Source organism: Ambystoma mexicanum, chromosome 6p (assembly GCF_040938575.1).
Source record: "Ambystoma mexicanum isolate Mex_15411 chromosome 6p, UKY_AmexF1_1, whole genome shotgun sequence".
In the NCBI taxonomy this organism is placed as follows: Eukaryota; Metazoa; Chordata; class Amphibia; order Caudata; family Ambystomatidae; genus Ambystoma; species Ambystoma mexicanum.
Window position 1 is genome coordinate 365,830,968 of NC_090935.1, and position 20,181 is coordinate 365,851,148.

General features: G+C 47.7%; 1 protein-coding gene across 6 annotated transcripts in view; it reads left to right on the top strand.

Moving 5' to 3' along the window:
• NIPBL (NIPBL cohesin loading factor) overlaps window positions 1-20,181 on the top strand; it is a 2,053,700-nt gene that overhangs the window by 756,686 nt on the left and 1,276,833 nt on the right. For all 6 annotated transcript variants that reach the window (XM_069627143.1, XM_069627142.1, XM_069627145.1 and 3 more), the window contains one exon: window positions 19,152-19,241. In XM_069627143.1, coding sequence (XP_069483244.1) covers window positions 19,152-19,241 — 90 coding nt within the window. The remainder of the gene's footprint in view (window positions 1-19,151; window positions 19,242-20,181) is intronic.

Consider the following 20,181-nt stretch of genomic DNA (forward strand, 5'->3'; position numbering starts at 1 on the left):
TCTGTCCCTTCCCCCTGACTGGCTGTTGGGTGGAAGTTCCATATATGGTATTGTTGTGAAGGCCCAGCTAGACTGACTGGAGCCTTCCCATTGACTGTATGTTATGGGTACCTCCTGTGGGTGGGACCTGGGTGAATGGAGTGGGTGACCAATATGCACTCCTTGTTGTGGTTGTCTGGTTTCTGGCATGTGAGACAAAGACTGAGACAGCCCTGCCCGAAACTGGCCTGAATGCAGTGTGTAGTGTTGAATGGCTGGGTACTTGTCCCAATCCACATTCCTTGTTGTGAGTGTCTGAAAGGGAGGAGTGTGGCCTGAATGCACTGTGTGCCTGATTGGCTGACTGACTGCATGAATGCCCTTCTGTGTGATTGGCTGCTGTGTGTGTGCCAGCAGTGTGGATGAGAGACAGGATAGTATATCTGGGGACCACTCACCACTGGAAATTGTTCAGAAGCGTTCAGAAGCTGAGTCTCCACTCAAGAGTAACTGGAACTGCTGATCCTCGACGTCCAGCTGGAAGAAGAAGACTGGCTGCTGCATTTGCTTCGACAGATCTGAAGGTTGCCGAATTCGTCGAGGACTGATCCGAGAGAGGACCTGGTAAGGCGCCCTCTTCCCGTGCTCCGAGGGACCATCGAGCACCGCTGAATCTTCGCCGAAGCGCCCTGGAAGTCAGACCCTCGAAAGGCTGCCGACCCGAGACTGGACCGCCGAGGAGATCGAAGTGAAGCACCCGGACATCGACGCTGTCGAAGTCCATTGCCGTCGACCAGGGTTCGCAGGTTTGTGTAACCGCTGGAGGCCCGTCAAAGTTGTGTTGCCTAGCCGTGGGAACCACTTGACGCCGTGCCGCCGACGACCGAAGCCGTCCGCTCCTTTGCCTAAGAACATTCAATCGAAGGACTCTCTCGACCGCTTCGTCGACCGCTTATCCTGCCGGAGAAGTCGAGGACGACCAACGCGCCGAGGAGAAACCTGCCGGTGGGTTTCCCGCCACCCGACGACCTCAAAGACTCGGACGACTCGACGCCCTTGCTGGGCTCCCGTCTCTACAATCTTTGCGGTCCAGAACTATTGTCATCGAGGTGCCCCGCACACCTCCGCCTTGCAGGATGCCGACGCCCCGACGAGCACCGCTCGGACGAAGCTGCCGCCTCTTCGACATCGTTCTACCTCGTTTGTCGACGGACGTTCGACGCCCCGTGCCTCCCGCTTGAAAGGGAAGGCATTCAAGAAGGGCCGTCGATTCCCCGTCGCCGAACAGCGAGTCCCTCGACGTTTGTCGACGCCTTTTCGAGGAACTCGACTCCACCAGGTACATTGGGGGGGTAAAAACATTATAGGGGAGAATAAGACTTACAGAGCAATATATGGACTGGGCTTGTGTTATATCTTTCTTTACAGGTTGCCCAGGTGGGGGGGATCTCCACACAGAACTGTGCCTAGTGGTAGGGGTCAGTATTCTGCCTATTGCTCAACCATCTTATTTTCTCTCCTCTCTCTATTGCTGGTTTCCCTCTATTGGTCTGTGTGACATTGTACAGTATTGTTCATGCACTTCAATGAGATCTAGGGTGGTACCACTTCAGGATTGTAAATATTTGCTATTGTAGATTTTGCCAGAGTACAAAGTGAGTTACTATGATAAATGTACATAACCTTAACTATTGATTATATAAAGACTGTGTTCTAACCAATACAGAGTGTGGATATTCCTTTGTGGGGGCTTGGGGATGCACTGTACTTAAGAACCAGCCTGCATCACCTCCTGAGAAGCTAGGCCTTGATTGCTCGATCATTGCTACCGAATAGAGAATCTTGGCTGGGGTCTCCTGTGCCTCTCCTCCACCATATAGGGAGTGGGAGTACAGACACCCCCACCGGACGTTGAGGCCCGTTCTCTCACACTCGGGATACTCTTTTCTTCGTAAATCTGATCACCTTTGTCTTGTCTAGGTTAATCGACAAACCATTGATCTTGGCATATTCCCATAGTCACCGCAGAGCGCCTAATACCAGCTATGGTGTTATCAAAGATTACCAGGTCGTCTGCATATGCTAAGACAGTGCACGGTGCTTCCCCCATTTTAGGTGGGCAGTTATTCACCTCGGCCAGTGCTAATGGGATATCATAAACGTATAGATTATACACCAGTGGTGCCGTTACGCATCCCTGTTTTACCCCCCTGTTCTGTCTCACCGGTCTAGTCATACTGCCCTCTTGGTTTAATCTGAGGCACACCTTGGTATTATAATGCAACTGTCTTAGATAGTGAAGGAGACCTGGCGGACAGCCCGTGGTTTCTAGCTTAGTCCACAGCCTAACTCTTGGGATGGAGTCAAAGGCAGCCTTGAAATCAATGTATAGCGCGTAGAGCGGGGGCTGTCCCTTGCTAAGCGCCCGCGTTCGGAGCGTATCCATCACCCAAAGATTGTGCGTGATAGAGAAGCCACGGCGAAAACCACATTGGAATTTGCTAAGAATGTTGGTGTGTTCTACCCAATTCTGCAGCTCCATAAGCAGAAGTGCTGCAAAAAGTTTTCCCGTGGTATCCAGCATGGAGAGGGGCCTATAGTTATTTGGATCAATGCGGCTACCCTTTTTGAACACCGGCACCAAAATAGCCGTTTGCCATGAGCGGGGAGTCGTCCCCTCGGCTAAGACCTTTTTGAAAAGAATAGAGAGGAGGTGTGCCCAAAAAGCAGGGTGGTTCTTAATAACTGCATTGGCCAGTCCATTGGGGCCAGGAGCTCTGGAAGCTTTCAAGGTGGCTATTTTATTATATATGGCCTCCTCCGAGACATCAAGAGGCGGAGGAAAGGGAACCTTCACTACAGGATTAATTGGATCATCCGCCTCTCCAGAATTACGATCTAATAAAATTTTACCCATGATTCCTCACCAATGGGGTTGTCTTAGTGGCCCTTAACCTTCTCTCTGTTCTCATTTAATAGTAGCCATATATTACACGAGTTTCCAGAGCAAATGGTTTTAACAAGCTTTTGATTTCTGATATTCCTCTCTATTGTTCTGATGTTCCTAATACAAGCTCTGTATTTATTTTTGGCTTTTCTGACTTTTTCGTAATAGGTGGCTCCCACTATATGCAAGTGCTTAAGACCCCGAATCTCTGCTCTTAGCCCTCGCTTGGCGTCACGTATACCCTTATAAGGGGGAGTTGAACCTCCCAATTTTATCATGTGCCTCTTTTTTATGGTGGCATGCAGACCCGAGAATCCCAGGATCCATTCTTCTATTTCATTTGCGGTCATCTGTTCGAAATGAGGAAGAGACCACTGAGCGGGAGATGTAAGTGCTTCTGTAGCCACTCTAATGTTCCTCTCTGACCATACTATTCTGGATCTTGAGCAATTAGTTTGAATATTGTCAATGTTCAAATGAGAGGCAGAAGGGAGAGGGAGGCAGAGTGAGCAAAGAAGTAACGCATGGTCGCTCCAGTTATTGGGTATTACCCTCATGTCAGTAACTATGGACTGCATTTCGGGGCACATAAATATGTAGTCCAAAGTGCTAAATGATGTGCCATTGGACCATGTGTTTCCCCCGGACGGTCACCTAATGTTCGACCATTAATCATGGTTAATTCCCAAGTATCGAACAGTTGTAACCATCCTAACCCTTCGCTCTCCCTTTTCCCATGAGACATCAAGCATATTTCACTCAGGACGGGGTTGGGAGAAACCAGATGATCGCCCCTCATATGGCAATTAAAGTCCCCCGTAACCACTACCGCTAAATTACCAGACCTTTGTGTCCAAGATGACAATAACTCATGAATAGCCTCTTGAAGGGGTTCTCTTGACAACGCTCCAGGGGGATTATAGAGGTTAATCAATAAGAATCTACTTCGCCCATTTTCATTTAGATAGTCCACCTCAACCGCCAGAAGGTAATCAGCGGCTTTGGACTGAATCTTCCGAGAGTTGACCGTGTTAACCACCCCTGTGAGTAAACCCCCAAATGGGCGACCCTTGTCCCCCCTTTTGGCAAGTGACTGATATACTACAAAACCATCAAGCAGGAGTGGTTTCAGTGTCCATTTTTCCTGGAGACATATGCAACTATGCTTAGACAGCAAGTCCACTGATCCCTCAGGCCTCAAGAGATGGACAAAGCCTCGACAGTTCCACGAAATAAGAGAAAAGCTTCAATGGTTCTGTCTGATTCGTGGGAGAGCTTCCAACAATGTTTTAAGAGCTTGCTGTATTTCAGTAATCGCCGAATTTTCCAGTGCCACCAAATTGGGTTCTTTGGCCGTGGGGGCTTGTATATCAATGGTCTGTTTCCTCATTTGAGTCCCTCTCCTGTGGATCAACGTCAATGGCAATATCTACCGCTTTCAGTTCTTCTTTAAATTTTCTAATCATTTGCGCAGAAGCCAAGAAAGTGCAGTGTATGGCAGAGACATGGGAGTTAGGGACCTGTAGGGGTTCAATAAACAAGAACTCGTCAGATTTCATAACTCGAAGTTGAGGAATATAGTGAAGTCTAGTTAAGGCTCAGGTGTTTCTCCTGTTCCGCCCGACCCTATGGGATCTTCAGGATATAATGTAGCACTGTAGTCTAGGTCTTGCTCAGAGTCCACCCGTGAGACTTCGTCTAGATCCACCACACTAGACTTCTCTCCCGATACTAGCCAGTCTGACAAAGGCCCCTTTGCTTTTATAGCTCGAGCTGCCGCTCGTGCCATTCTTTTTCTGGCTTTTTTAGAGCGAGATTCCGGGGCTGATTGAGGTCTCGCGATAGGGAGTGGGGCGCTCGTTGATGCTTTCTTGTTTTTGAGTGCCCTTTTGGCTAGTCTACGTTGTTTCCATGTGGGAAAGGTCCCAGGACTTTGTGCAATTTCTAGATCTTCTACATTTGCTACTGAAAGTTCCTCAACTCGGGCGTTGTCCTTAGGGACAGGATGCTCGGCAGCTTCCTTAATAATCTTTTCCGGCTCTTCCATCTCTTCCACAATATGAACTGCATCTGAAAGGTTCACTTCCATCTCATCTCGAGGGAAGTCCTTAAGCTCCAATGCCCTTGTGATGGTGTTAGTATTTGTCAGTATGCGCCCTGACATTTGCAAAAGTATTTTAAGTGCAAATCGTAAAGAGGCTACTGACGATTGGAGCTCGGTTATTGCCGTAATATTTGTGTGCGGGCTGTTATCCTCTTCGGCCTCGTTTTCGGGGCCGTCCTCCATGGAGGCCATCGCTAGATTTGGAGAAGCAGATAGGCGACCAAAACTGCCCTCGGAATTAAATACCTCCAATGTTGTACTAATGCTTTCTTTTTGATGAGTTGAATTATTAGCTGCCCTCTGTGGATTCTGTGATGCCATTCCTCTCTGAATACTCAGACAGAGGTCAAGTAATGAGTTGTTATCAATGTCCTCAAAGTTCGTGGAGTTTAGTGAGATGCTGCCATTAATACCTGGTACAGCTGTTTCCTCATTAATTGTTGAATTTATTTCCGGTGGTGGATTCACACCAAAAAAGTCTGTGATAGCTCCTTGTGCCACAGGCACTGGATTTATTGAATTCTTCTTGCATTTTTTGCCTTTCTTGTTGTTCTCCTTGCCTTCTTTCAAAGGATGTGTCTTGCCTTTCCGCAAGTTGTAATTCGACTGGGGAACTCTTTTCCCCCGCTGCATGTCCACAAAGAGACAACACGATCCGTAGGAATTTTTTGTCAGTCCTACTTCAATGAAAGCAGTACTACTCGGTGCACCACCCCGAAGCGGTCACTTCCAGGACCAATGCCGGGTGTGCAGACGGTCAGGGTAGTTCACGTGCCAACTGCCCTGCACCCCTCCAATTCCCCACACACCCCTACTGTCTGTTTTCCTGTATCCTATGGGAGCGCTTATCAGGGATATAAGGGATACTAATCCCACCTGATCCCACCTCTAAACTCCCACTCCTCGCTGTCACTCCTGCGCTGGTCTCGCTGTCCTCCCGGCAGGTGCAATGACAGCGCAGTGGTGAGTGGGCAAGTCAGAGAGGGTAGGTAAGGGGCACCGGCGGAATACCTGAGGCCAAGTACAGTAGGCCACTAATCGGTGTTTTGCAGGTCAGCTATGCAGGGAGCCTCCTTTCCTCCTTGCCTCCCTGTGTCAAGCCGCACCTCGCTTTCTACCACACACACAGTGAGGCCGCTTCCGACACAGACACTCAGAACAAATGGTGTTCATGAGACACGTGATTGGCACAACGGCCGGTGCACTAAGACATTCGGGCACCGCAGGATGTTGGGGGCACTGCTGGGGGCTAGAGGCAGGAAGCTACAAAACACGCCACCACTAAGCACCTCAACAGCAGTCCGGCAGTCCGGCCGCAGGGACCACAAGTCCAACAATGGTCCTAGCCCTAGGTCTGGACCAGGACGCGGACCACTAGCCCAGCACCTACGTTCAACACCCACCGCTGCCGAGCAACACACTCATACACTCTCGCTCTCGGCTCCCACTCGGCTCGGCTTCCAGTCGCCCTGAGCCCCGAGACCTACTTGGAGTCTGCCTGCACACACAGCTGCCTCGACAGACTTGCCGCTTAATCGGGGCTTCAGCGTCTCGGCTCCTGCGCCTCACAGCTTCACAGCTGACCTCTGCCTTCACGGAGCCTCGGAGCTCAGAGCACTGCGTTTCCTGCGAACTAGGGATTAGAGGGATTAGAGAAAGGGACCTGCAGAGACCACAGAGTCAAGCCGCACTGTCGCTCGCTAGCACTCGCAATCACAGCCGCTTCCGACTCGCTTAGAATAATTGCCAATCTTTTGCAACTACAAAAAAACATGTAATTCAACACAGTCCCCTCATGGGGCCAAACAACCCCCACCCGGCCCCCCCATCCCTTCCGAGTCGTACGTACATATCACCATGAAGTAACAGTGTATTTATGTCACAGTTGTAAGTCCAACAAGAACAAAAATTAAATTGTACAGTAAAGAACGTAACCCCCGAGCAACACCACACAAAAAACAAAGCCATCCAATAGTCTCTGGGCCTACTATTGAGAGGGCGCATCTGATTATACTGCGTCTCTCTCCGTTCACACATCGACATGCAATTCACCCATTGTTGTAAGGTAGGGGCTGTGGCAAACCCCCATGAGCGCGCCACCAAAGATCTTGCGGCCATCGAGGCCATACCAAGCAAACGTTTGTCACCGCCAGACTGCATGTCCACCAACGCCAACAACCAAGTTGCAGGAGTCAAAGGGATCGAAACATCTACCAACTTCTCCATGACCCCAGCTACGGCCGTCCAGAAAATTTGAATGTTACATTTGTAACTTTCTAGACTTAGCACACACTATATTCCAATTTGGTGCTGGAGGGGTTACTTAGTATCCCCTTTGTCTAGTTTCTCATGTAACATTTTTATGTTACCCTTTCTACGATTAATGGTTGTTGACAGTGGTTTACTTTTAACTACTTTTGGGAGTTTTTGCCGCTAGCTGCGTTCTCAGTGGCAGTAAACTACCACGGGTGCCCATTTTGTCAAAATGTCCCTGGTTTTCTTACTTTGCCATTTCTTATTGGAAAGGTCCTTCTTGAGATTTACTCTACGCGCCAAACCAGGTTTGGTTCCTTTGTTTGTTTTGTCTTTGGCGGGTTTCACAAGTGAACCTGCCTCTGGCTTCAGTATGTCTGGCAGGGGCAGGAAGTGAGAGGTGCCTGAAACTCCTTGTGCTTAATCCCCTTGGTTACAGGAATGCACCCAAAGGTGATTGGCCGGCTGGCTGTCCGGCAAGGAAAGCCACCCTGCTGTGCGATTGACAGCTAGGCTGGAATTAATGGGATAAAAGGCAAGGCTTTTTGGCTTGGGAGGCAGAGTCGACCACTGGACTAATGAATCTGAAGAAGAACTTGGAAGAGACGCCTGCTGCAACTCCTGGACCGTTGGTTTTCACTGTGAAGCCCTGCTGCTTTGATGAAGCTCCGAATTCGCCTCGACTAGAGAGGCCCTTCAAGGACGACTTCTCCCTTTTGAATTGGTGGGACAAATCGACTCCAAATTGAACTCGTTTAGATATCCTTTCGAAGCTGGCTGTACTTCTGCTGCTGCTGGAACTGTGCGAGGGAGATGAACACCAAATCGAGTGGATCGCTTTTAAGTCGGACCCGAGCGCTAGGAAGATCCTCTAGTCCTCCCTGATGCAAGACTGACCAAGCCTGAGCCACCTCAACAGAGTGCTGCAACCCAGAAGCAAGGAAAGTCTGAAGTGGTATCGAACTGCAAGTGTTGCTATTTGCTGTGAGACGCGTGGAGCTGAAATGCTGAAGTGCCACTGAGTTGAAGTGTGCCCTTTGCTGTTGCTGACCGTCCTTTTGTGTTGCAGGCCTCCCCTGAAGTCATCCCTCTTCTCCCCACGACTGAGGCACAGAAACAAAAGGATCTGCAGAGCCACACAGGAACAGAAGATGCCTATGGAGTTTCAGACTACACAACCAGAGAGTGGGAAAAAGGGTCTCTCTCTCTCCCTCTCCAGGTAAAAAATGTAAGTCCTAGAGTCCAGCAAAAGAGCTGGGGGTCTCTAAGGTAGAGCAGAATTAGCACGTTTTCTGAGAATTCTCCCTAACACCTGGCTGCTTAACACGCTACCAACCTGTGTAGTACAGACGTATACCAAAGGTTGGGCTCCTATTTCCAGGAGGTCAGGGTTGTTCTAGTGCACCCAAAGGGTACTGCATACAATCTTGCCTAACACACTCCATCCGCATTAACAGTCTTCATGATACCCTTGGCATCAGAGACACCTTCCGTCCTCTCCCCTCATTCACTTGTGAGGCAAAATACTTTGGGATCATCTTTCGTTCCTCTTTCTCTCCATACATCATGGACCTTGCCAAGAAGTCCAATTTTCACTTTAATCTCCTCGGGAGTCGTACTTTCCTCACCTTCCCACAGAAGCGTAACATCTTCAGAGCGCTGGTTTTCTCTAGTATTGACTACTGCATTAGCATCACTCTCCTCCTTTCTCCCCCTTCAACTAATCCAGAATAGGACTTCAAGACTTATCCTTGGCCTCAACCCATGGACTGCACCTCTCCAGCGCTAAAATCTCTCCACTGGCTCCCGGTGACTGCAAGGATAAAATTTAAACCCTTTTTTTTGTTTGGTTTCTGGGACCTCTTTACATCCAGCTTTGCCTCCCAAAATATCTCCCGGCAGAGTCCTTTGGTCTTCTGGCTCAAACCCTTTGCAGATCAAATGTTTCTCCAAGCAGAGAGTGGGAGGTAGACCCCTTTCCTCGGCTGGCTCCTCACTCATGAAAAGCCTCCTCATCCCTCAGATTTGTGCCGGATCTTCTTAACCTCCAGAAAATTCTCAAGACTTTCCTTTTCTCCTCTTCTTTCCCTCTGCCCCTTCCATGCTAAACTCCATCTTCTGCTGCGACTTGGGCCTTATTCCTTCAGAGTCCTAGAGCTGCCAGTCCCCCCAACATCCTTTGCCAGCACTTGCCCTCTGGCTCCATTTCTCGGCCTAGGCCAACTTTATCCTCCCTGCCCACCCCACTCACCCTCTTCCCCTGGCACTTGCTTCCTTGGCTTGGCCCAGCACAGCACTTGCACTCCCCCACCCCTGGGTTCCCCACTTCTGTAATTTTCTCTCACCCCATTGCACTGATCAACTGGTCATTCACTTGCATGGTAGCATTTTCACAAGGCCGATATAACCATTTTTTGTACTACTTTTTGATTCCCATGCTGCTGTCTAAGCCTGGTCCTGTTTGCCGACGGTCCATCCTTGGCTGCTGTGCAACTGTTTAACGCGTAGCCTTGGCCCTCCGGGCCAGCATCCATAGTAGGGAGAGTGGGGCCCATTTGTAGTTTTGTTATGGAGAATTCTCATAAATGTGCCAATTTCCTCTACCTTAGAGCCCTCCAGCAAAACTTTGGGACTTAAATTTTTCATTTAATGTGTTTTCTCTGTCTCCTTTTGGTTATGGAGTCTAAACTACTCCATAGACATCATCTTTTCATTGTGTCACACTGCACCTTCAGTGCAGTGGCACAGGAAAGCTTTTCAGGCTTTCCCACGGTTTAAATACCTTCTTTGGGATAAGCTACTGTTTCTCAGAGAAAATAAAGTAAAACTGACTTTAGTTGTCTTTTTTAATTCCTAGACCCAGCGCACCCTATCTTACAATAGAGTGTTGGAGGGTTACTTAGTATCCCCTATGTCTAGATACTCCTGTAGCATTCAAATGCTAGCTTTCCTCTCAGAATGGCTGGTGGCAGTGGTTTTACAACAAACTATCATGATTTTTCCCGACCGCGAACACCGGTAGCGTTAAATCGCGGGAGCCATGTTTTTCCTGATGGGGCCTGAGCCCCCTTTGTTTAAACAGGGCCCGGTCTTTTTTCGCCATTTCTTTTTGGAAAGGTCCTTCTAGAGTTTCACTGCACGCCAAACCAGGTTTGGTCCCTTTGTTCCACCGACTTTTGTGGGCTTCAGGACTGAAGACCGCCTCTGGCGCAGACAGGACGTGAGGGAAGTGCCCGAAACTCCCTGTGCTTAGTCTCCTCGGAGACCCAAATGCACTCTGGTTTGATTGGCTGGCTGACTGTCGGGCAAGGACACCCACCCTGCGGCAGCTAGGCTGGAATTAATGGGCGGAAACTGGATAAAAGGCAAGTCTCTTGTCTTGGAAGGCAGACTCGACCACTGGAACGAAAGAACCGAAGACGAGCTTGATGAGGACGGCTACTGCATCTCCATGACCGTTGGTTTGCCCGGTGAAGCCCTGCTGCAGGTCTGAATCGCCAAGTTCATCTCGATAGAGAAGTCCTGCAAAGGAGGACTTCACCTTTTGAGTTGTTGGGACCAAGCAACTCGAACTTTAAGCCACCTGGATACTCACCTCTGAGCTGGTTGACTTTCCTTAGAGTGCTGCAGGAAACTGTAGAACCAGGGATGGAGACACCATTTTGTGTGCTTGACTTAGATCTACCGGAATCTAAGATTTGCCAGTTGCTAGCTTTTTGACCGGTCCCAGTGCAGGATTCCCCCGACGTTCTCCCTCTTGTCCCCACAACTAAGACCCAGGAACAGCGAGATCTGCAGGAACAGAAGTAATCACTTGCATATTTTTCTTCAATTGTAAAGAGTACTTGCCTCTCGCGGTGAAAGTGCTTGAAACTTTCCCAACTCACAGGCCTAATCAGCTTGTGACCCAGCATATAATTCTTCTTTCTACAAACTACTCCTAAGAACTTGTGCCAAGACTTTTCTGTTTCACTACCAGAGCTGCGGTATCCTATCCAAGACTTTACCCCATTGACTTTGGCCTAACCTATTGAATTTTTTCTTCTGGTGAACTCTAAATATTTGCACTGTCTAAGAATAACTTGGAACCTTTCACTTTATGAATAACCCATAACTTTTTTCTCCTATTTCAAAGTATTCTGAATGCCATTTTGCTCCTCCTTCAAAGTAGTCTGAATGCCTCAGAAACTTAGTGTATAGTACTGAAGTATATTTGTGTATATTCAACAGCCTCCTTCTAGTGAATATTTTATAACTGACTGTTGAATGAATGAATACGTGTTTATCCAAGAAACCTTGAGTGTAAGCGTTTATTTGAACACCTGTGATTTTAGACCTCTGTGTAACATCCTTACAGCTCACATTCTCTCGAGGTAAGCCTGGCTGCTCAGCTGCGCTACCAGAAATTGTGTAGTACAGACTTTTACCAAAGGTTGGTTTTGCTTACACTTGTAGTCTTAGTTGTGGTCCCCAAGGGTACTGCATACAAACTCTGCCTAACAATTTTCTTCTCTGAAAATGCCTTTCTTTTACCCCATCTCTTCCTTGTCTCTTGGTCTGGCTGCCGCTTTCCTCTGCTATCGAGAGTACTCCATTTAAATTGTGTCCGTCTTGCAAAAGGAAATTCCCTTGGAAGGACACCCATCGCTGATGCAAAAGGTGTCTCCTTGTGTAAAGCATATAAGCTCTTTCGGCCAAAGACCCTGAAAGACAGGTGTATGGAACGGTGGGAGGCTTACGTCATGCAGGCTGAGAGTCACTCCCCCACCTGCACCGTCTCCTCAGACGAGGAATCCGTCAGGAGCCGCGGCTCCGATTTGAAGTACGTTGACCTTCCTGTCGAGCCCTCTTGCTCCCACATCTATCCACGGCCCTCATAGGCATATCGCCGGCATTACTATTGGGGAAGTCCTATCCCGTCGACAGGGATACCCTCGCCCTACATGCTTCTAAGCACACAACTCCCAAACTTTCGCCATCGATTCTGTCGACGAGAGTTTCCATGCCCCCAGGTCTTCGACTGGCCCTTCTGAACCTTGCGGTTTGGCGCCCTGTGCCCAACAGTTGCCGCAGCCTATGCATGGTCTTAAATGTTCTTCTGTAGTGGACTCTCCCTCTAAATCTTCAACTTCTGATGCAGTAGCGCTGAAAGACACAGTAGTGCTGAAAGACGCACTGAAACGGGTTCAACCGGCAAAATCACTTCTGAAGCCTCGGCTTTCTATGGCTAATTTGCCAATTTTGGACCATAGGATGGCTCCTTCACCTGAGGGCTATTCTCAGATCGCCTTGCCCCCTTTTTAGGGCCCTACATCCTGACTCGGCTCCTCCTACCAGGCATTTTCCCCCCTTCCAGATCCTTCAGAATTTTCTGAATGGACCAGGGACAAATTTGAGTCCTATATAAACATCATGTATTGGTTTCTCAGGCCAATTCGAGGTCATTTTGAAGATGCATAGGGATATGGACCCGTGCCCCATCCCTCCTAAGTCCCAAAGGCTCCACTCTCCCGGTGACCAATTCTCCTCCTTGGAGGAATCCCATAAGGACCCACAAGTCAATATATTTGGGGATGACCCAGATGATCCTAGCAAGGATGTTTCCTATGCCCTAGAACATGGCCAGGGCAGCCAGGATCATACCCACCAGGACCCAGACTTGGAACCCTGTGGATGACTTGGGCACGTGGCACACCCCACCACATGACACTGACATCTTTCTGGAGGCACCTACCAGCCTAGAGACTTGTAGCCTATAGATGATCAGGTGAGGTTCAACAACCTTCTGAAGAAAGCTGCTGATCACTTCAAGATTACCACACACACACACAGACTCCCCTGATTCAGACTTTGTGGAAGATATTCTTAATTTAATGTGTTAAGACCCGGGTCAGCCCAGCCATTCCTTTGTTAAACTCCATCAAGAAGCATCTGGCCCCTTCATTACTCACACCATCACTCGCACGTGAGGTTTGGAGAAAATGTTATGCCTGGCTCCCTCAGACCCGCTCTACATCAGAGGCCACACCTTCCCGGACCCTCTGGACATCACTACTCCTATAGGGGTCAGGGGTGCCGCTGTCCTAGTCACAATCCTCTCCTGACAAGGACTGCAAAAAGTTGTACGCCCATGGGAACCCTGTTAACACCTCTGTGGCGTATTCCATAAGAATTGCCAACACCACGCTCCTTGTGAGCTATAGTGACGTTCAATGGGGCCTTGCCCAGGACGGCCTTCAGGATGTCCCTGAACCTACTTGCACCGCCTTCTGGCGGTGGTCGCAGAGGGCCGACAAGTCACCCAGAATATCCTCAAGAACACCTTGGACTCTGCCGAAACTGCCGGCGTGCCATTGCCCAGGGAACTCTGCTCAAAACCATGCCTGGTTGAAGATTTCGGGGTTCAAACCAGAGACTCTGGATTCTTTGATAAAAACCGTGTAGGAAGCCAACCTCTTTGGCAAAGTGGTTGAGGATGCTCTGGAGACGGCTAAGAAGGAACATGAGATCCTGAAGTCGCTTAGTCAGAATTCGACTAAACCCTGCGTCCAGCAGGGCAACTCCAACACCCGCCCGTCGTTTCGGGGCAGTCCTTCTACTGCTTTCCCCATGCACAGTATGGCTCCGGAGGATCCAACTGGGCCTCCAGGACAGGGCTCCTCTGATAACTTCCAATCCCAACAGAGGTTTTCATCCGGTAAAGGGCAGGGGCAGAAACTCTGCTTCCAGAGGTTTCCCGACCTCTGCCTCCAAGTGACTCGACGGTACGGGTCCCCTCCCACACTTGCAACGTGTAACATCATTTGCCCACGCATGGGATTGGCTCACATCAGATCAGTGGGTACTCAAGACTGTCGCCTACGGGCACTGCATAGAGTTCCTCTAGCCACCCGCTAGCATCCACCCAGAAGCAGACACCTGTCATCAGACCATCTCCACATCCTGTGGGAAGCACTCCACATCCCTCTGTATCCTGACCTTGACGACTGGCTCATAACAGGGGACTTGTAGGGAACGTGCCTAGCCGAATGCCCAGGCAACAGTAGATCTCCTATTCAGCCTGGGATACACCATCAACGAGATGAAATAAAGTCTGGTTCCCATCCAAGTCGAACAGTTTCTGGAGCCCCTGATTCGGACAGAAGACTGGCTCAGCTGCCCCTCCAATGAGAGGGTTTATAACATACTGTTCCAGATCCCTCACTATGTAGCCAGTCACTGTGTAACCGTTTTGCAAGGCCATGCGACTTCTGGGGATGATGGCTTACTGCGTAGTCCTAGTTCTTCACGGTCGTTTGTGCATGCGCCCCATGCAGGAGTGGCTCTGAAGCCAATGGTGACAGGTCAGCGGCCAGTGGGACGATCTAGTGGTTGTCTCGCCAGTCCTTGTTCAATCACTGCAGTGTTGGTCAAGGGAAACTAGACTTTCCCAGCAATAAGTCTAGAACAAGTTACAACCAGAAATATAAAAGTCAATGGACTAGAGTTTGCAAGGAGCCAGGACAGCGAAAGTCAATTGGAGCGCAGTCTATATAGTTGAGGCACTTCTTATAATGTAAGTCTTGCACAAAGTTAGTTTTGTAGAAATCACTTGTAGGGTCACACGCTGTTAAATATGTTTGAATCAGAGTTGGAATCAACTCTAACAAAAGTAGCCAATGCAAGTTTCAACTGAGAAGAGCACAGCTAAACGACACTGAGGTAAGCACCCCAAGTCTAAACAGTACCTCTGGTTTGAAGAAGAGTGGGCCAGCTGGATTCTTTCCTGTTGCAGTGATGCAGATCCTGGGTTCCTGAGCCTCGGTTTTGGGGACAAGGGGGAGGACGTCTGGAGGAATGCTGCGTAAGCAAGTTGGAGGTCTTCGGCAGCTATGGGCTCTTTTCGGATCAGGGGCACTTTGGGGTTTCAGTGCACGGTAAACAGCACCACCATGGATCTCAGATACCGGTTGGGCTTCCTTCACTCCTTATGTCCTGCACTCTGGTGAGGGGACTTGAACTCTGGTCGTCCTGTTTCTGGAGGGTCTCTAGGAGACTACGGGAGTTTCTGGTCGGATTGCAGATGTTGCACTCGACTAAGATTTCTCGACCCCTGGCACTCGGTTCTTGCAGCAGCGAAGACGTATAGCTAATCTGGGAAAATGGTCCAGTGGAGTTGGTCTCTTGGTTAGTTGGTCCCACTAAGCCAAGGGAAGGAGTCGTCCCTTCAGAAACTTTGCTTGGCGATCAGAAAAAGGAGTTTCAGCACAGCTTCAGGGCTTCACCGGGCAATTCAAAGGTCCAGGAGGATGCAGCAAGCTCCGCTCACGATTTCTCATCTGGTGTTTCTCCCAGTGGTCGCCTCTGACTGTCGTCCCAAAACCCTTGCCTTTTAAGCGGGTTTCTCCCATTCATGCAGTGTCTAGGCTGTCAAACAGCAGGGTGGCTGTCCTGAAAAGCCAGCCAGCCAATCAGGACTGTTTGCATTAATGCACTCCTAGAGACAAAGGACCGGGGCGTTTCGGGATCCTCCCTCACATCCTGCCTTTCCAGACACTGGAGCAAGAGGCGGGTTTTAGGACTGAAGCCTGCCAAAGGCAAAACAAATGACTCAAACCTCGCTTGGAGCGCAGAGTAAAATCCACGAAAGACCTCAGAATCAGAAAATGCTGAAAAAAGAAGACGGGCTATTTTGACACAATGGTCACCCATGGGTGCTATACTGCAGCTGAGGATTCAGCCTGCGGTAGAAAAGCAAAATGATAGGGACATTAAACCACTGCCAGCCATTTATTGTAGTGAGGGTAACATACAAAATGTTACATGAGAATGTAGGATAAGGGGCTACTATGTAACCGCCCTGCACTCTACATAAAATGGTGTGTGCTGGACCTAAAAGGAGAAAAGGTAAGTAAAGTCCATTTCACTTTACTTATTCTTGGGAACAGTAGTTCACAATTTAAACCTTATGAGAAATCTAAAGGATTTCTCTTTGACGCTAACTGAAGGTGTTGTGCATCACCATACAAAAAGTAGATGCCCATGGAGTTTCAGACTCCAAAAACAGGAAATACAAAATCCAAATCTGGTCAAAACAAATGAGCGAGAAAAAGGTCTCACTTACTCCAGGGTTAAAATTAAAAAGTCCTAAAGTCCAGCAAAAGAACTGGGCGTCTCGAAGGTTGAAATGAATTTGCACAGAAATTAGAATTCTCACCAACAAAGGCCCTGAAATCATTCTAAGCACACCTTCAGGGGAAGACAGTTCTGCTCCTTACAGACAGTACCATGGCCATGTACTAATTGAACAAACATGGGGACACTCACTCTCTAGGGCTATCCAGACTGTCCCAGGAAATCTGGAAGTGGGCACTCAAAATTGACCTGTTCCTCCTCTCAGTTCCAGGGAAACTCAATCATCTGATATACCTGCTCTGCAGAGACTTCATCCTACCCGTAGAGCAAGAGTGTTAACAAGAACACATTCTATTCAATGTCTTTACAGAATGGGGTTTCTCAGAGATTGACTTGTTTGCAACTTTGGAGAATGCTCAGTGCCCAGATTATGCCTTCTGGTACCCACAAACGCTCCAAAGGGAATAGTGTCTGGATAATATGGTCCGGGAGATTTGCCTACTCTTACCTCCCTCCAACACCCCCCCTCCCTGATTCCCCTTCTCAACTGGATAGTGCACAAGAGGCACTAGGAATATGTCACAATGATCCTGGTGGCACCAATGTGGACCTGACAGCCTTGGTTCTCCCATCTAATGGAAAGTCAGTCTTGCCTCCAAGGAAGCTGCCATGCCTGTACAACATGCTGTCTCAAGACCAGGGAGAGACAGAGCATCCGTACCCCCAAACACTCAATTTAGCAGCTTGGCTCCTGAAATCTTAGAGTTTGGGCACCTTTAACTCCCACAGAGATGCATGGACATACTGAGGGAAGCACACATGCTCAACAGCAGACATTGCTACTCCAACAAGTGGAAGCTCTTTATCTGGTGCAATACTAAGAATGTCAATCCCGTGACCGCTCCCTAAAGATATTGTCCTTTATCTAACACACCTATTAGACTCTGGACTTGTTTTCAATTCCCTAAAGGTCCAGCTGTCCACTCCCTCTCTGTATACCACATCCCAGAGCAAAGTTTCATGGGGAAAAATTCCTGCCATTAATGCTTTCATGGAAGGGGTGAAGAGATTTTGTCCCCCTCCGGCCCCCTATTTCCAACCCAACTCCTGCATGGGACTTGAATGTTGTCCGTGCCACATTAATGGGGCTTCCTTTTGAGCGTATGCACAAGGCTAGCCTTAAGGCCCTCACCTATAAGACTACCTTCCTAGTGGCCATTCCCTCAATACGGGGGTTTAGTAAACTGCAGGCCCTTTCAGTTCAAGATCCCTTTGTGACTATTCACAAAGACAAGGTGGTTTTGTGCACACACCCACGCTTTGCGCCTAAATTAATTCCAAAGTTACATGTGAATTCGTTAATTGAACTTCCCACTCTTTCGAAAGCTCCACTAACGTGGCAGAAAAAAAGCCTTCACACACTGGATTTGAGGAGGGAAGTAATGTACTACCACTGAGAAAGACAAACAAGTTCTTTGTCTCTGTGGCAGCAGGTAGAGAAGGCGACCCTGTCTCTAAATCAGCTATTTCCAAATGAATTGTAATTTGCATCACACTGCGTTTCTCTCTTGCCAAGAGAGATCTACCCTTTACGCCTTGAGCTCACTCTACTCGGGGCACCATAACAGTCATTGCAAATGTTCCTGTAGATCCCATTTGCAAAGCAGCAACCTGGAGTTCTGTTCACACTCTAAGGCTGATTTTCAGGTGGGACAAGCAGTGCTAAGACATCTCTTTGCTTCTGTTCCTTCACACATCCCACCACCATCTCCCTGTACTGCTTACTAGTCTATGCACAGCATGTGATTCTAAGCAGATTCACAAGTATCAGAAGACATACATAATTGTATTTCCGATGGTTGTAACTGCTTAGATTCTCATTCTATTCCCTTCTTGGAGTAGAAGTAACACCAGCATCTTACACCTTCCCCCTTCTGTACTCACTCGAGCATTCTGCAAGCCTCCCTCATGGCAGAAGAAAAACAACCGGTTGGACCCCGACCCGTGAATGATTTTGGGTACACTTCTTGTCACGTTAGGGATAGTGTTAGTCACACCCATGTTGAGGTCCCTTTTTGATCTTCGTAAAAAAGATGCAATAGTCTGCGATTGCCACTAGATGTCAGACTATATGCACAGCAAGTGAATCTAAGCAGATACAACCATCAGAAATACGATTACTGTGAGTCATGCATGTCATTTTTTAAGGTACAATCATTTTCTACAACATTGACGACTTGCGGTAGTGAAATAAAGTAACAATTGAAGATTTTTGATTTTTAAATTGTGGAACAGTAAACCATGCTATGGTGGTGTTCATTCCCCAAGCAAAGTTCGTTCTTGAATTTATTTTCCTATTTTGGAATGAAAGTATTTTTATTTTTCAGATTTTTATTTCTGATACTCGTGTGTTTATAAGATATTGCCCAACTCGTATGGAAAGGTTTATGAAATATGCAAAAATAGTAATTGTGGTATAGTTTTTCAGAATACTTCAGAGTTAAGATACAGCATCTTTTTAATCTCTCAGTTTATTTTGGCAGTTTTATTTCCTGGCAGATGTTGAAATGCATGTCATTTTATAAAATCTGGCCAATATCATTTCTCTAGCAAAGTATTTTTAGAAGGGTAATTGGTACACTTCACTTAGCTTTTTTTGTGTTAAAAGGTTCTGTTGCATTGATTACATGGATCCTCACCTGATGCTCAAACATTTCAAAAAAATTAAAATGTTGCAATTATGTTTTTTGACAGAAATGATGGATTCGTCTACTTTCAAAAGGTTTACAGCTTCTATTGAGAATATTCTTGACAATTTGGAAGACATGGATTTTTCTGCATTTGGTAAGACATTTTCATAACCTGCTTTTATTTTTTTTTCAGAGATTTCATTAATAATCAGCAATACTATACATGGATCTTGCAACCATTAGATTTCCATCTAAGATGGGAAACTGATTTGATGACTTTGACCGAACAGTGGTCTTTTCTTGCAGCTAAACTCAATTTTTTCAAAATTAAGATCTTTTAGCTACCATTTGTACAAAAAATGTTTTTTTTACTTTTTATTCTCTTTATTTAGATAAATATATTTTTTCTGGCCTTCTCCATTAGCTGAAAAGTGCACTAAATTGGTGTCCAAAGGGTGATTTTAAGAAGGTAAAGCTGAATGAGCACACTATAATTTCATGTTTCCTGGATTACCACTGCTTAGAGGAGTGCCAAGTCTGTCACAACACGATTTTGACAACTCGGTGAAAGGGAAGCCAAGCTACCCAAATCAAGGATAGGCATCCCTGATGGAGGCTTCACGATCTTAACCCCCTTCTGAAAGGCATAGAGATGACTCTTTATTTCCCCCAGGTACTTCTGAGCCCCCCCCAATATGAGTTGTCCTGCCTGCCCGGCATTAGGAGCTCGCCGGTGACATGTATGTCTTTGAGGTTCTCCACTGCATTGCCAGTTTAGACTTGGAAACATTTGCTTTAGAGACCTCAGTCCCTAGGCACTCAACTCCAGGATGTTTTTATCTTCATTCTCAGCCAGAAGAACTGCTAGGAAGCGGTCTTGTCTATACTTCAAGATCAGTGGTGATAGGTCTCCTATGTTATGTTATGTTATTGATTATTTATATAGCACCTACACACAGAGGACAGTGTTTAAAAGCACTGAAGGAGGGTGGGAATAAGGGGAAAAGCAGTCGCACAGAGCCCTTGAATTTCTGAGACGATGCACAGGCAGAGTAAGTGCGCAATACATTTTTACAGGTTGAGACACAGCAAAT